The sequence below is a fragment of the Stegodyphus dumicola genome, chromosome 7 (assembly GCF_044657685.1).
Source record: "Stegodyphus dumicola isolate Sdum_Otavi_A_Nest chromosome 7, ASM4465768v1".
In the NCBI taxonomy this organism is placed as follows: Eukaryota; Metazoa; Arthropoda; class Arachnida; order Araneae; family Eresidae; genus Stegodyphus; species Stegodyphus dumicola.
Window position 1 is genome coordinate 9,289,451 of NC_140774.1, and position 18,390 is coordinate 9,307,840.

Genomic DNA, 18,390 nt, shown 5'->3' on the forward strand with positions numbered 1-18,390 from the left:
CGAGCCCAAACTTTGAAAGCAAACACTCAAATGCACATTTTTGGTTCACAAGGTCTCAACCTCGCAACCGATTGCAACAAGTTAATTATGTAATCAAGAACTGAATATTATTAACTAACTCTAACTCAGTGTAGGTATGATACTGTCGAGGTAGCAGTCTCCCCCCTTCGCCATCTTCTATTCTGTTCTCCTGGATTTACTGTGCTGCATTCATCCTTCTCGAAGCGCCTTCTATCGGACGCAAAGTTCTGACAGCCGGAACACAGCATGAACTTTTCATTCTAATCTCAGCATACAGAAGAAGTTGGAGTTAGTTGATAATATTCAGCCTTTGATTAGATAATAAACTTGTTGCAATCATTTGCGAAGTTGAGACCTTGCGAACCAAAGATATGCATTTGAGTGCTTGCCATCAAAGTCTGGGCTCAAATTAACACTCAAATGTCAAGTTTTCGGTTTTATCTATTTTGTGCATTCTCTGTGAGTTTTTCACTAAACTGAATGCGCAACTTTTAGTCTCATTCATTCGCTCTCCCAACAGTTCAGGTTGGAATTCTAATATTCCTCTTTTCTGCCTCTCAGAGTGGAATGCAACCTTATGTTCTGTGGTAATTATTGCTCATCTGGATGAGTACTATCACCCCTCTTAATTTGTAAAAGCAATTAAGAATCACCCTGTATAAGATCAGAGAGAGCATCGGTTATCAGTTTTTACTTTGGAGTATCAAGAGATCTCTCTTTAAGCTTCACTCTTTAGATTCGCTTTGTATGGCCTTGTGCTTAACTCTATTAGTAGTTTGAAGAAGTAACTACTGATTGTGCTCTGTTATACTGGAAGAGCTGCAGGAGTACTTTTATGAAAAGTTCTAGAGTTGTAAAGTGTTTCTTTTGAGAAAATAAATTTTATCAAGCATCAGTTCTGTGTGCATTCAATCTCTTATGAACCTGTAAGCATGTAATAAATAAAATAGAAGAAATTCATGAACCAGTACTCAATTATGCATGGTAAGCTGAAATAATTGGTGGCAGTTAAGTCTCGCTGTTGTTTTATAATATGGTAGTGATAAATTATGATTGCTTTAGTTGAGAAATCTATTAAGCCCGTGGTTTGCCAAAATATCACTGTTAGTTTGCTGCCAGTGCACTGACAAATGTATTGCGATCTTGAGGTGGATAGTAGAATTATAGGAATATCACAAAAAAAAAAAAAAAAAAAAAAAAAAAAAGGAATATTAAACTTTAAAAAAAAATAATAATATTTTGTATAAGTGCATGCGAGAAATTTGACAAAATTTTATGATTTGTGTAAATTTTAATACAGTTTGTTTATTCTAGTTTTTTTTTTCCATAAATATTTTTATCATAGAATTAAATCATATATAGATTTTTCATTTAATTAAAGAAAACAAGTTTTATCTATAGAGTTTATTAAAAAAAGTTAATTGTAGTATTTGTGCACTAATTTTCCGAACTTCAAATAAACAATTACAGAAAACTTTGTAAAAGGGAAAATTGATAAGATTTCCGATTTAGCCTCTATTAACAGAACTTTCAATTGTCCACTTACTTCAGATAATTAAAGTTGTGCAGTATTTCAGGAAAAGTAACCTGAGGTAACTTGTGTGTGTCATGCTTGGTGCATATCAATATAATTCATAAAGTACTGAATAATTTCCTGTATATTTTAACTCTTTCTCTCTGATAACTAACTGATTTAACTGATTGGTCAACTATTATCTTGCTGAGCAATCATTTTTAGTCAATTTAAAATGTTAAAGTTTTTCTAACTGTTTCTCAGAATCTTCTAATCATCAGGTTTAAATAAACTTTATACTGAGCATTTTTTGTAAGACAGTCTCCATGTTTTAGGAATTTTTTTAATACAAAATCTTGGAAACAGTGACTAATGTACTTTTTTTTTCTCTTTTAGAAAATATCATATCTCTTGGTAATCATATCTCTTGGGTATCATTGAAATTATTTGGTACTTAAAATTATGGTACTAAATGCATTAATACACTGTTAGAATTAAAGAATAGCATAAACTTATATAAAAATGAAGTTAAAAAGCCAGAAATTTAATGCATGAATTTAAATTAATTTTTCATTTTGTTTTCTTTTTCACTGGTGAGCTAAATAACTGTTATATATACCTTATTATATATTTATGTGTAGTATTTATAGAAGTTTATTGTGTATTTTGTAGAAATGAAAGTGCAGTTTGTATTTTTTTTATAAATATATTATTATTTTATATTGCAGTTTGTCATTGAGTTGGCATCTGAGTAGGAAAATAGGTGAAGTTCTACGTGTCATGGATCGCGGAACTAGTAGTATTAGTAATCTTTTAAGGTAATTTTTGGTAGTTTAGTGATTTTATTTTGATGAAAGTTTATATTATGTGTCATAAGTTGTAAACTAATCAATCTAAAAGGTTATTTGTTTATTTGGAACTATTTGTGAGCGTGTAATTTATTATATGATATAAATTGCACACTCTTTCATTGTGATAATGCTTTTTTTAATTATCTGCATGTATTTGAGATTTAATCTTTAATCTGAAATTAGTTTCAGTGCTATTTTATGCTTGTTGTTATTATTATTTGAATATAAAATTTATTGCAAAAAATGGTATTATATTAAAGTTGTAATTATTCAGCTTATATTTTATTATCAATTGTAATGTATCAGTTTAAAAAAACATATAGTCTTGTTAACAAAAAAAAAAAAAAAAAAAAAAAAAAAAAGGTTCATTCAACCCTGAAAAGAATTCAAAAGGTGACGTGCTATGTTGCCAAGCTAGCCCATGACATTGCCAGAATGTTTTTTGTAACAATTAAATATGACAAGCAATGGGCGTTAGTGTTTATTTATGTGGCATTGAGTGCATTGTCTTCTTTTCTTTTTTCCTACCTTGTAAAGAATTGTAATGAGATTGTGAGGAGTGAGTGAGTGAGAGGTTATTGGCGCAAAACCAAAGATGATTAAAACGCGCCAAACACAGGATGAGATGATTACAATTGATGAAATTAAAATACAATAAATAAAAACAAGTGGACAAATGTATCAAATCCAAAGGATGAAGTCATATAAAAACAAGGTAAAAGCACACATTAAAATCCAAGACACAATCTTCAAAACAAATTACATTAAGTGATAAAAGCCAGTCTCTTTTTAAATAGTAAAATAAATTACAATCGACCTCTCTTCCGATTAAACGGTCGAGAGGTAAGTCAAAGCTATTAAAATATTTCTGACGAAGACAATTAAAACATGGACACTCAATTAAAATATGATGGACAGATAAACAAGCATTACAATTTGAACAAACAGGCTCATTCTCAGCTCTCAAAAGGTAGTTATGTGTCACTCTAGTGTGACCAATTCTTAGGCGAATCAAAAGAACTTCTTCGTAACGATTTCCAGCAAAATCCCAATCGTCAATTCTAGGTTTGATATTTCTCAACTTGTGATGCTGAACATCCCAAATTTTCTGCCATTTTTTCCAGATCTTCCCCTTGATGACACAGCAGGTGTCTGTAAAAGGGATAAGGCAACTGGACAGTTCAACAGCAGATTTTGCCGCGATATCTGAGAGTTCGTTTCAGTGCCAGTTTATGTGTCACCATTTTTATTGGATGCTTGAATTAATTCTTGCTGTTTGTAGAACAGAAAACACATGTTTATTTTAATAGAATCATATATAAGATAATTTACTGAAAGTAGTATCTTTCGGCAACTACAACTTTTTCCCACTTTTCGGGTAACAAATGGATTTTGTGATAAAAAAATTCAGGTCCTTTTGAGTTAATATGGAGCTGGTTCTTGAGATCAAGTGTTGCTCAGGAAGCCATTGCTGCATGGACCAAAACAAACAGTAATCAGAAGATGCAGTATATGGGGGGAGACATACGATTTGAAGTCCTTTCAAAATGTCCTTCATTCGGTTTGCAACACATGGTTTGGCATTGTCATGAAGCAGAGTTACTTTGTTATGTCTCTGAGAATATTGCAGGTATTTGTCTATTTGTTTGTAAGTGTGAGATTCAGATTCAGTAATTGTGCTTTGTAACATTCAGTATTCATCATTTGACCCGGTTGCAGCAGCTCATAGTACATCACACTGGCCTGATCCCACCAAATGTACAGCATATTCTGCTTGCCAGGAATATTTTGCTTTGATATTAATGGTTCGCCACGGCCATGATTTCTTGCACTTCTGATTGCCGTAAAAATGACTTCTGCTTTTGTCTTTGAAGCAACACTTCATTAATGGTTAAGCATTTTGCAGTGACTTTTTCTATCAGTTCATGTAATACCAGTTTCCCAATTTCTGAACCATTCACATTGCTTTTCAAGGTTTACTAATAGTTGATGCATCCACATTTAGTGTTTCAGATAACGGTATAAGCGTCTGAGATGAATCCGTGCTAGGAATGCTTCTAACTATTCATCTGCAAAATTTTTCGACTTGTTACTTACCTCAAAATCATTATCTTTGAATCATCAAAACCAATCTTTGCACGTTTTTTTTTTTTTTTTTTTTTTTTTTTTTTTTTTTTTTTTCCGACAAAGCACGCTCTCTATACACTTCTACTAGCAAACAATGCTTTTCTGCTGCAGATTTTTTTATATGAAAGCAGAAAAGTAGCACTTCCTGCAAATGCTGTTTTGTAGGTACAAACCAACATGTGCAAGGCACCAAATAAGTACATTCTTTCCACTCCACTCAAAAATTGCACACAGATGTCGCACACAGCCTAATGTTTTTACTCCTAAATACATCTTGTGTTATTATCTGCTATGCTGCACTAGTACAGGTACTGCCATCTGTGCATCAACAGCAAGGATTAATTCAATCTCCGAATAAATGGCTGTTGTTTTTTTCATCTTAGGTTGTTGAAAAATTAGTTGTCAACAATTGTTGACTTTTAATGAGAGGTGGGCAAGTAATCAAAAAGTATCAATTCATTCAATCAATAAACAACATAACTCATTGTGTTTAATATCATTTTTAGCTGCTTATCTGATAATATTGTAAGGTATATCCTAATTTTATAACAATTATTTTTAAGTGTATATGACTTTCTTGTTTCTTCTAGTTTCAGCTTGCAATTCCTTACCAGAATGAGTTTTTAAAATCGCGTTAAATGCAAATGAAAAAGAGTAGTATTTAAGTCGAAGTTTCACTGACTTCAAGAGAGAGAATTAAATTTCCTGAATAGCGTGTGTTTGCCTTTTGGCTATGTCTCTCTAACTTTAACTATGGTTGACCGTATTACATGCCTTTAGATAGCTTAGCTAGCTAATTTAATATTATAGGCCAATTTGCTTAATTTGTGTTAGCTTCAGATAAATCTCTTTAGTTAGTCATTAGTTAAGTTCTGATTTCATACATTTTTTAGTTTACGTCCAAGTGGGGGCTTTGTTGTATGTTTTGAGAAAGGAGCCATCTGTTAATCTTTATTTTGAGCAATAAAGTATAATTAACCATTCTTGAGTTTATGTTTCTATTTTCAGACTTAAGTGATTATTCGCTTAGTAGTTCACTAGGTTCCTCAACACTTAATTAATGGTTAAAAAGGTGGAATCCTACAATATAAACAGCTAAAAATTATAATTTTATGATATTTATGTATACATTTATTATTTTATGTTGCTGTGATATCTTTTGCAGTTTTTCTGTAATTAGTATAATTTTTATAATCAAACCCGTATGGGTTTTACACACAGAAGGTTACAAATTTATAGCATGAATTAAGTTTCTGACTAGCATTAGCATGCATCAAAAATGAAAGAGAAACCTAATGATATGAGCCTCTTATCTGCAGCCAAGCTAATTATTGTGTTGCTGTTATATTGCTGAGTTGACCTGGTTCAGATTCCAGTAAATAGGCTGGCTGCATAGTATTCCCCCTCTCCTGTGTAGGCATGATTATGGGTCAAGCTAATTATTATGTTGCTGTTATATTGCTAAGTTGACCAGGCTCAGATTCAAGTTAATAGGCTGTCTGCTTAGTATTTTTTTTTTTTTAATTTTTCCTGTGTACTCACGCTTATGGGCCAGGTTCCCTTGAAAATTCCTTTGTGAAGGCATCTTTTGTTCTTTGCTGTCTTACTTTTTATATGTTCATTGCAGTAGCATTATTTCTGTACGGTTTCTATATTTCTTGTTTTAAAACATAATTCTATTGTTTAGTAATAAATGAAAATGGAGCTGTTAATAATTACATGTATTTAATTACTTTTTCCCCTTTTCAGTTACATCGTCTTTAATATTATACCCACATTTGCTGATATATTTATAGCTGTCATATACTTTGCTCTTGCATTCAACATTTGGTTTGGTGTAATTGTCCTTGTAACTATGCTTCTCTACTTAGGTATGTGGCTTCTATTTATATTAATTTTTTTATATTGTAATTTTCTAATTATGTTGTTTAAATATAGAACTTTTATTTGAAAATGTGCATATTTTCTTTTAATTAAATCTAATTTTAACCTTTTTCTTTTTTTTTCTTCTCCCCTTTTCTCTCTCTCTCTCTCTCTCTCTTTTTTTTTTTTTTTTTTTTTTTTTTTTTTTTGAGAGAGAGAGAGGAGCATTTTAAATTTGACTTTTTTTAAAAGGAATTTTTATTGTTAGATAAGTGAAGCATCTTGACTTTTTTCTATGTGTAATCTCTTCTTCTTCAGTTTGAGTTTGTCAGGTATCAGAAATCTCTGCTAAATAGCATTTTGTGCCAAATGCACCAAACCCAATGCTTCCTAGCTATATTTGTTTGAGTTACCCACTTTGTTTACAAAGTCTAACAGCCCTGTAATGGAGCTCAGGTGTAACTTTTAAATATTAAGAACACCTAATGTAGTCAACGCTATCAGATGTTCAAGTTCAGTAACCTGTTTCTCCGATAAACATTTTTCAGGATGTCCTTCAATCAGTACAGCCATCTTGGCCACCATTAGACCCTCCGGACATTCTCTTTTTGATTTTGATTTTATGTAGAGGGGCAGTCATGCTTTTAATAGCTTCTTGTCCTTCTCCAGATGTTGTTTGAGTAACTTGAGTAGATGTCATTTCTACCCCACTCAATGAAGGATTCACTTCTGCTCCTTCGATTGACTTTAATATTTTTTTGGGGGGAGGCTGAGAAAAAAGATCTGCCTCAGAGATTTTGCCTGCAAAAGCAGAATTTCTAGTTATATTGTGACTTTCAGCCATATATGAACTAAAAAAGAAAGTACAGGATAAAAAAGGTCCCCACAGTATTGCCTGTTGCTGGGTAAGGAAAATACTGTAGAAGCTGCCAGGCATGCTAGAAGCTCTGTTAAGACACTATAACCAGTATCCTAGACACAAGTCGCATAACATCAGGGTTACAGGAGGGAGTTCACGGCTTCTTATTTATTATTTGAAGCTTTTGTGTAATAAAATACAGGACTTCCAGCTATCTAACACCTGCCGATGTACCTGGCGGCCATTCAAGCTCCAGGACTAGATGTAATACTTAATTATGTAGATTATTGCTGGTATATGAAGTGTTTTTGGTGCATATTTCTCGATTGAGGCGTTTAACATTTTGTCTACAAACAGTTGCTGAGCTTTTTATCTATGATGCTTTTATTGCTTTTAAAAACTTTCAGTATGTTAACAGCATTAATTTCTTCTTCTATTGGTTACAGAATATATAGATTTAGGTCATTTAATAATTTATTTGATAAGATAAAATAATGCTTACAAAAATTATTCATAAATTTTCTAAGACATACCCTTGAAAATAATGGATTCCAAAATATAAAGAACAGGAAAATTTCTCAAAAATTATAACTTAATTTTCTTGTAAATCTTGAAATCTTTCACAATGGATTTCTTGAGTACAACTGCTAACTGATAATAATCTAAAAATTAAACATTATTTTGAATTATCAATACTTACTAATTATCAGTAGTACAGATAAGTATTTCTTGCGTCTTATTTTTGTTTAAATTTTTTAATTTGTTTTAGGTTTAACTATATACCTTACGGAATGGCGAACTAAATTCCGGAGAAATGTGAATCGCTTAGATAATGAAGTAGAGGCCAAATGTGTTGATTCTCTCCTTAATTTCGAAACAGTAAGAGTTAATGTAAAATATCTTAAATTACGTAGGGAAAAATTGACTGAATATAAAAATATTTGATTAAGGATTAAAATTCTTATAGTAACAAAGAAAAAATTATTTGCATTATATTTCATAGCATGTTTTCCATGATTATAGTTTTTATATAAAAATTTGTGTATTGATTTCTCTAATATAATTTCTTTTTAAATTTTAGGTGAAATACTATAATGCAGAGAAATATGAATTGGAAAACTATAAAAATGCTATTGACAATTACCAGGTGAAATATTAATTTAATGCAGTAGATTTGTGTGATCTTAAGTTTTTTACTTCCATAAAGAATTGTCTTCAGAATAATGAATACTATCTTTGGATTTGGCATGATGTTTTAAACAGAATTATGTTCTTGAAAATAAATGTTTATATGAGATGTTATCTAGATTTTCCCCCAAAAGCTGTGCTTTTAAGGCATGTGCTTGCTATTTCCTTGAAATGTGCTGTGCAGTTACTTATATTCAACTAACTGGCATATTATATAGCATTCAACTAACTGGTATATTTTAGAATTTTAAAAAACTTTCTTTCCTCTGAAATATTAAACAAGTGAGTGACGGGTCCGTGACACTTAGCCGAAAACCACTTAACCGACACCAGTTAGCCAACAAACATTTAGCCGACACTGACACTTAGTCAACACAGACACTTAGCTGACAGAACATTTAGCCGACAAGTACACTTAGCTGACATGGACATTTAAGCCGACAAGGACACTTAGACGACAAGGACATGTTCGATACATCTATCTTGAGTATATGGGCCTGTTCTTTTTGCAAACTCTTGTTTCTTTGAAACATACTTCCAAAAGTGCAAGATCAGAGCCACTCATATGACGGTTCCATAACCTAATACTGACTATTAATTTGTATTTTAAATATTTAATATTGTTCGAGTTAATTTTTCACAACATTTTTGTGTGCATCAGTATTGCAAATAACCTTTGATTTTTCATATAAAACATTGGATCATCTGGACATTTCTGCATTTTGTGATGATAAAATGCAAACAAAACCATATAAAATTATAAGACCAATGTGACCAGTCTTATGCAATTCAATGAAATTCAAAGTACCATTATGTTCTATGACTTTTTACCATCTCTGGAAAATTCCTTTTTTTTTTAAACTTGTTAAGTTTATTAATAAAGAAGCTATCAACATTCTGTTTGACAGTCTCCAAAGAAATGAACTCAGAGGCCATTTGGAGAGCTTTGAAGTGACCTGAAAAAAAGAAGAAAATCTGAAGGAGCAAGGTCTGCTAAGTATGGCGAGGGAAGAATAAAACACCCCAGGCATACTCAGTCTTTCTCTGACATCCGTCAAAATGTGGGAGTGAGCATTGTCATGATGGAAAACATCTTAATGACTGATCAGTTGTGGGTGCTTTGCTTCAAATTCTGCTTTTAAAACTGCCATTTATTTGATAACAGTATTTTTATAAATTGGTCTGATTTGGTGACAACAATTCTTAATGTACAATTCTTTTGCAGTGCCACCATATGCAAAACATTACTTTTTTGTAGTGCATCTCTCCTCTCCATGTTACTAAAGAAAGTTCATTTGGATTATCCCATCTTGTTTTTCTTGTAACAGTATTGTATAGCATCTGCTTCTCTCTTTCCATTGAGCCATTTCAAAGTTTGTTTGGTAGGTTTTTTACCTGAATAATTTGGATTTTCAGAGTTTTTTAAAATAGGTTCTTGTCTACAGATGATGATATTCCAAGTGGGCATCATCGTCGAGGCTGAAACATCTGTGCTTAAATTTCTCAGACAGTCTTCAAACTGTGTCATCAGAAACAGCACTTTATCCATATGCAACACAATTTTTAAGAGTAATCTATCTATCTATCATTTTTCTCATCTTTTAAAATAAAAGTTCTTTGTAAGACAAAAATGAATTTTTGGTTTCACGATTCTTAGCACTGCACTGAAACAAAAATTACACCATAACACATGCTAAAATTATGCAGTGTGAGCAGGAAAGAATATATTTGTAAATCTGCTTCAGTCGATTTCACATCTTATCTGCAGTAACAAAAGGATAAGAAAATGTGCTTTAGTTTTAAAAAATGCAGAATTTTCTGGATGACTTAAGCTTTAGAAAATTCTTTAACTAAGTCTACAGTTGAATGTTTTCTTAGCACACATTCATGGGATCAGCCTTGTCCCGTGAATAAGGTTGATCCATTATCAAAAAGTGCAAGCTAAATTCTATTTAGCGATCAATTAGATCAGAGTGCTCTGATCAAGAACCTGGTATTTAAGAATTGTCCTTTTAAATGGGGAATGTCTAATCAAGTTGCATGTTTGTTCATGGAGGTTTTACTGTGTTTGTTAAATTTAATTTGATTTTAAAAATCTTATGTTAAATTGTATTCTTTAAAAATGTAATTGTTTGTTCTTTCCAATTTTTTTAGGTAGCTGAATGGGCTAGTACTGCATCTCTGAATCTCTTGAATACGGTTCAGAATATTGTGATTACAAGTAGTGTTCTCTGTGGTGCCATGTTGTGTGCTCATTATGTTGTTGAAGGAAAGCTAACAGCAGGAGACTGGGTTCTCTTTAGTACATACATATTACAACTGTATATACCTTTAAATTTTTTTGGAACATATTATAGGTATGTATCTGAGATATTCATAAAGTCAAGACAGAAGAGAAACATGTCAAAGTAAAATATAAAATTACGCAAAGCAACAACCTTATGTTTGGTGTGAATTTTAGTCAAGACTCAAGGACAAACAGGTACACCTCTTCATTAGGAGTAAATAAATCTGCAATGAAGAGAAAGCCAGAATTGTATTTATAGCTAAAGGAGTAAAGTGGATGAAAGGGTAGCACCATCTATCAGCAGATATAGTAATAAAAATTAACAAATTAAGTTAATAGAATTTTAAACGCACTAGGAATGACTGCATTGGAATTAAATTTATTAGCTAAAGAAAATCTTTTTTTAATTCCTCTCAAAATTAATAGAATTTTATTTAAAATCTACAATTAAATCAAGGCTGCTTTTTTGCCTAGTTTTAAATTTTATGTTAGCATGTTTTTCTTTCAGTTTGATCAAAATTTTAGAATGGTTTTTTATAAATGAAAATATACAAAATTTTCAGCTTTAATATTTTCAAACATTTGAGTTTCAAAATTATTAATGATTTAACAATCATTTTAAAATGCTGTTGTGTATGGAACCATTTGCATAAAGACAATGTCTTTTTCTGACATCCGTTAAAGTGTGGGAGTGAGCATTGTCATGATGGAAAACATCTTAATGATTGATCAGTTGTGGGTGCTTTGCTTCGAATTCTGCTTGCCGATTGTTGTGCTGGCCGATTGTTTTGTATGTGCTCGCTAGCCCGATTAGGTACTATGAATAAAAAGTATTTTAAAAATAACCATTCATTTATATTTCTTAATTGTTAAAATATGGTAAGCATTTATAGTCATAAGAGATATATTGCAAGACAGTATAAAATAATTGATTTATTAATATAAAGAATTGGACAATAATAACTAGTTATCCGATCTGTATTTTCTCACGGATATAATAGCTAAGCTAAACTGATTGAAGATCTCCAGGGAAAAGAAAAAAAAAAAACCTTTTCCCATTGGCTGGGACTATAACTGCTTTTCAGATAAAATTTGTGGATAAATCAGATGAAAGAAAAACCATTTTCAGAATTTATCAAGCCATATTAATAACCACAAGGCAATTGAAACAGAGAAATACTCAGAAAACCCAAATGGACTGAAAAATAATTTTAAATACTCAGAAAACCTAAATGAACTGAAAAATAAGAAAACCTAAATGGACTGAAAAATAATTTTAAACTCTGCTTCTCTGATTTCCATAAAGTTCAATCAAAATTATTATTCATCTCAAACCCATTTTCTGAAATTAATATTTCAGATGTATCACATAAAATTGGAAATATGTTTAACAAAAATGTTGATGTTTTGGAAATGTGCTTGCGATAGGCCAAAGGTTGGGCACCACTGTTCTACACTAATTTACTTTTGTATTCTACCAATCACTTCTATCAGTATTTTGATATATTTACATACATTTTATAAAACATTTTAGCTTGCATTTTTATTGTAAATTGCTAATATATTATGGAAATTTCTGACATTTCTCTGTCTTCTGTTTTACAAGTAAACATTTAAAAGAAATGTAAAGTAGCAAAAGTTAATAATCATTGTCAAGATAAATTTTATGAACCTATATGAAAAGTGAACTGATCTCTTTTTGGACAAAAGGTGAAAAGGGAATAACGTCACATTATAATAATAGTTTTTATAATGTGTAAAATATTAAGTAAAATTTCATTATGATATGTATGATATTCTGCCATAACTTCCCTCTTAATAATTCTGAACAATGTGTATAACTTTATGGAATAATAGGCATTGTTGAGGGGGGAATAGATCACAAAAACAAATTTATTTAAATATTTACATGTGCTATTGCATTGTATTTCAGAAAATGAATCTGCATGTTACCATATTTATTAAGTTTTATTTTTTCTCTTCATTCACTTTTTGTTACTTTCAGTGAACAAAAAGTGAATGAAGGAAATGAAGTATGAAATTAATGAAAAGTACATAAAGGAAAACTATGAAAACAAGAGTAATAAAAAGTATGAACTGACAGCTCTATTTTTGCTTGATTATTAAATATAAAATACAGACTTTTCGCTTTAATGAAATGATTCCAAGGAGATCCATTTTTTTCATGTTCATATATATTTAAAAAGATAGTACAGTACAAAGTCTTTAATCCAGACCTCAAAGCTACAAACTTTCCGCGGATGCGCATAATACCTTTATACATGCGCATATGCATTTACGCATGTGCACAATACGTTTACGCATGCGCGTTTAATGTATAACGGATGGTATAAGCTAGGCCAAAATTATCTAATTATCTATTTCAGTTAATGTTGCAGATTGCGTTGTTCCTTAATCTTCTAATAGGATCTGACTCATTATTTTTTGCAGACTGTTAGAGCAATTTTATAAAAAGTCAGCTTGAACTTTCGATTATGTCAAAAAGAGTTTCCGATTCTGGAGCTGCCAAAGCATCTACAAAGCAAAAGCATGTTTTGATGTACCGCTTCTGATACATCGAAACTCCCAATACTTCTGATTTGAAGAAAGTGTCAGAGACGTTATTGAAAACGAAAAAATTTTGATTGACAAATTAGTCGGTATTCTAGACACAGCAATTGCATGACTTGAACAGTGGAACTGAACAAGAAATTATGTCTGTTTATAGAATTAAAGAGAAAGTATTAGCACAAAAAATGAAGCAACTTAAACAACTTACTCCGAAAAAAATGTTTAATAAAGTAAACAAATATATATTAAGCTTTTTTTTTTGTAAATTTTTATACCCTTTAGATCATAATAGCTCTTTATTTCATAAATTATGGTTTCATATTTTTAATTTGATAATTTTTACATGCCATCTTACCAGATTTAAATTGATGATCTATAATCCAGGAAAAACCCTAATCCGGAATCGCCGAAGTCCTGATGAGTCCGAATTAAAGACTTTACTGTAGCTGTGTAATTGGTCAGTATGAAAAGAGATCTGTTTTTACATGACTATAAATATCACAGATCCTTAGTTTTAGTGAAATGATTGTAAGGAGATCTATTTTTCCTTGATCATAAATATTAAAAAAGGTAGTAGTTTTGTGCTTGGTTAATATGTTGTTAATCTAATGTTTAATATTTCCATAGTCAAATCTTAGCATCTCATTATAACTCAAATTATTAGATAAAGTACAGGATTTTCAGTCATGAACCTGAGATGAATATTTATGTTTTTCATCACATATCTTTCTTATTCAATGTTACCTCCATATACGTCCATTTTTAAGTATGTATTAAATATGTATTTTATATTGGTATGCATCCTATTTCGATGTGAAACTTTTTTTGGGTATATCATATTTGTTTAGAAAATGATATGCAAGTCTGATGAATTATGATTGTGTGCATTGCATTCTTTTACCAAGAGCACAATGCTATAACTGGCTGTGAGCATCATTGTTCTTGTGGCTACTATTCAGTAAGCAACCTATGCTATATGAATGAATTTTCAAGTGATTTTATGTTTTTCTTCATAATTTTTTTTGTAAATTCGTTAATATTGAGTTCTAGGAAAGTTAATGAGAAAAATCAAGCAAAAAAGAAAATCGTTAGCATCACCATCTAGATGAAAAAACAGGTTCTTGAAAAGTATGCAGATGTTATGCATTTCTATAAAAACTTTCCTATTTAAACTTTTTCTTATCTACTGCTTACCATATGCCGAGTATGATGGTGTCTAGAATTATGGAAACCAAAGACACTATTAAATAGGCTAATGTGAAGAAAGTGAAGTCAATTACCAAATAATGATCAGAGAATTATAGCATGTTTTAAAAATGCTGTTTTTCTGGATAGCAGAAAAACATTCTTGTACATTCTTTTGCCATTAGAAGCATAAATTAAAGATTCACATTTCTTTCATAAAGCATTCATATTTTTAATGGTGATGCTACAATCTGAAGGACTACTTGATGTGACATGCTGAAACTGATGTATAGGTAACCGTGTAACACAGTAGATAGGTTCCTAGAAAATGCCATGCTGTATGAGACCCAGAGCCAGTATAAAAAGGGGGAGTTATGTTCAGAAAACTTATTAAAAACATATTTTTTTAATTCTACATAAACAAAAACATATATATGTATGCGCAACACAAAACAAATATATTACACATTTTAATTTAACACAACTTTAGTTTAATAAATTTCTTTGCTGTCACAGTTCAGTATAATCAACCGAGAACGGGTGGTTTTTTTTTTTTTTTTTTTTTTTTTTTTTTTTTTTGGGTCTGTGTGTGTGTGGAATGAGATCACTTTCAGAATTTCTTTCTTCATTTAAAGTTCTGGCATTTCCTTCCTTCTTTAAAAAAATCTGTAATTTTACTTTGCTTACTACCTCTTACCAGGTCAATGTAAATTTCTTGATATGGAGCTAGACAGTTTTGCACCTCCCTTTTGAATTTTCAGCTTATTTCAGCAGTAGGGTCAGCAGTCAAGAAAAATGATTCGATATTTTCAACTAAGCTTAGGCCTTATTTTAATTTTTTTTTAATGTTAAATTATTAGCTGCACAATCTTCATCAGTGCTAGTGTCCTTAGAATCGATTTGGTTTATGGCTTCGGATGCCATTTCCATCAAATCTGCTTCGTCAATTTCTTCTTCCGCTAATAAATATTGAATGTCCTCAATAGCCGTTCGACGAAACCTTCGCCTCCGATTGATTTAGCAAGTTCTAATAAGCCACCAACTTTTTTTTCTGGCGATTCAAACATGTTTTCTATTTCAACTGAAGAGGGCCATATCTTAGTGTTGATGCTTTCAGTTCTTTCAGAGACAAAGGTACGATGTTGATACAATGCTGTCTTGTATGTCTTCCAAGCTTCCATTACATTAATTGATTTTAAATCGGTTATGTCTAAAATCCACTGCAATGCTCTTCTTATGTAATATGTTTTAAAGGTACAAATAATACCTTGATCCAATGGTTGTAGTAGTGTTAGGTGGCAATATTTTGATGTTGGGATTATTCAAATCTTGTGGGTGACATGGAGCATTGTCTAATAGTAATACAGCCTCAAATTTTTCTGCCCTAAATAATGTTCAGCGTCTGGCACAAAACAATTTAAAAGCCAATCTTTAGCTTCGTAATCAAAGTCCTAACAGCTTCATAATCAGCCGTTGCAAATTCTCCTTGAATTCTTATGCTGTGAATTGCAAGACACTTTCTAAAATTTTCGAACTAACCTTTACTTGAAAGAAAATCTGTGTTGATAGAGGATTCTACATGTTATTTAAGGTGCTTGACAATTTTGAGTGCTTTTTGTTTAATGACATTAACATCCAATAGAATTCTTTTTTGACATCTATCATCAATCCAAATGCTGAATGCTTTTTCCATCTTCTCAATTATTGGCACCCGGGGGCGAACTGTACGTTTTGCGGATATCAAAGATTCTACAGAAACTGCACTTCTTATTTCTTTTTCGTTTTTCATAATAGTCAGACTGTTGCTTCATTCAAATTAAAACTTTTTCCAATGTAAGATACCTTTTCTCCTTTTAAAAGACAGTCCAAATTTTGTATCTTCACTTCTAAAGAAGTGAATTTCCTGTTAAGCTTTTTTTTTTTTTTTTTTTAAATCTTTCTTGGACGTGTTTTGGGACTGAAACATAATGTCTTAAAAATGAAAAAGGTATTCTGTAACACACCGTGGCTAGATGCAGACTGCCGACCAGCAGCGTGAGACACTTTTATTTTCAGGCCATGGAGATGAGGATTCGAATTTTGGAAGCCCAAACGTGCAGGTTGGGCAGTTTAGAACACTTTATGTGACCTCATGTTGTTCACCTTCTGTGATAGTGAGGTTTCGTCATTGTTATCTGGTGATTGTGCTCTCTTGAGATTGGGTATTGTTTGGCAATTTTCTTATCATGTTAGCGAGAAACCATGTTACAGAATGCCATGTTGTAGGAAGGCTACCTGTATATGTATATTCGTTCTAAGCACATTAGATAGCATAATTTGTGTGAAGTAGTACCGAACCTTGTAGAACAGTGGTTCTCAACCTGTGATATATTCATACCCATGGTGGTATGTGGTGGCATAGTTGGGTATACGTGGAAAAATTATCAATAATTGTAGAAAATAATAATGTGCTGATAAAATAAAGCAATATAATAAGTTGTAGCTAAACCTGCCCACACTTGTTGAATAATTAAATCAGTTATATAGCTCTATTTCTTAAAATTGTGGTATGCAGAGTGTGAGTATGGAGCTTTGTTTTAAATTCATGTTGTTTCAAGTTGTGAATTGTAAAGTGTTGTTTATAAGAAAATGGATAAACGATTAGGAAGTAGATCTTTGCAGAGGATGGAAATTACTTGGCTCAGATGGTTTCAATTTGACATCTGAACCAAGCAAATTTTGGAATTTCACCCATTTAAATGAACTTTAAAATTCACAATGGTGAATGGCTTTAAGGACTTGCATAACTATCTGATATTTTTTCAAAATTAAATAAATTGAGCTTAAGATTATCAAACAGTTCTTAACTGCTTACAAAGCGTCTGACATAATTGATTCTATGCTCAGTACTCTCAGAAAAATTAATTTGAAAAAAATGAGACCGAAATATTCGAGACACTTTGCAAATTCTTGTCAGAAAAATTACCTTCAGTTTGTAGAAGTCAAAGAGAGAATAAGAATCCACTTAAAAGGGCTGCAGGGGATGTTCAAGCATTATTTGCCCAAACAAAGTGAAACGAACAATTAGATTTCAGATCTTATCAATGAAAATTCCAGTAAAACAGCCTCAAAATAAATATTCCCTGAAAAAGAAACACTTATACTACTTTTACTTTATTCATTACAGTTTATTGGTTTTGTGGTATTAAAATAAAAGCATTGTAAGATATATTGCAAGAATACTGATTGAGTGTCAGGGGGTTGTAGATTCTTAAGGAGGAGGTTAGGGGTACTTTATAAATACAATCTGTCTTATTAAGGGGTGTGTGAAAGAAAAAAAGTTTGGGCCTGCTGTTGTAGAGTTATGCATTTGTATCAGGTTCTAGGAGGTATGAGATGTGCTATGGAATTATGTCATAACTACTGACTGTTTCAGAAATCATCAGTATTTGTGGAATTGTTTATATATAAACAGTATGTATGGAGTGGCATTAAAAAAAAAAAAAAAAAAAATTCAACCTTTTTTGGAATTGTTAGGTGGAATATTCTAATACTATTCTATTTCTGTTCTTCCTTCAGGGAATCTTAGGTAGACTAGTTCTATTTCAAGAATTCTAGTTTCCTCTTGAGTGGAATTTAAAAAAGTTCATAAAGTCAACAATGATGATTATGCATAACTGAAACCTCTCAAGACAAAGTTCAGTTTCTCAAGTTATTTGAGGGAGCTATAGAATAGTCCCTTCTTCCTGTATCATAGATCTTACTAGAGAAATTCTATTCCTTATACCTCACTATCTTTTTCATACCGACAAGACATTTCGAAACAGGATATGCTAATAAATATGACATTTACTCATAATTCACTGTGTAGAAGTTAAACAAGGACAGTGCATGGTACTGAGTTGTCAGCAGTGATACCTGTGTATATGAATAAAATTTAAAAAAC

At 31.4% G+C, this 18,390-nt stretch overlaps 1 protein-coding gene across 3 annotated transcripts in view; it reads left to right on the plus strand.

Annotated features, from left to right (window-relative positions):
• The window catches only part of Hmt-1 (ABC transporter ATP-binding protein/permease Hmt-1), an 82,139-nt gene that overhangs the window by 19,330 nt on the left and 44,419 nt on the right, over positions 1–18,390 (plus strand). For all 3 annotated transcript variants that reach the window (XM_085819865.1, XM_035372922.2, XM_085819866.1), the window contains exons 6-10: positions 2,263–2,352; positions 6,262–6,383; positions 8,004–8,113; positions 8,316–8,381; positions 10,577–10,779. In XM_085819865.1, coding sequence (XP_085675991.1) covers positions 2,263–2,352; positions 6,262–6,383; positions 8,004–8,113; positions 8,316–8,381; positions 10,577–10,779 — 591 coding nt within the window. The remainder of the gene's footprint in view (positions 1–2,262; positions 2,353–6,261; positions 6,384–8,003; positions 8,114–8,315; positions 8,382–10,576; positions 10,780–18,390) is intronic.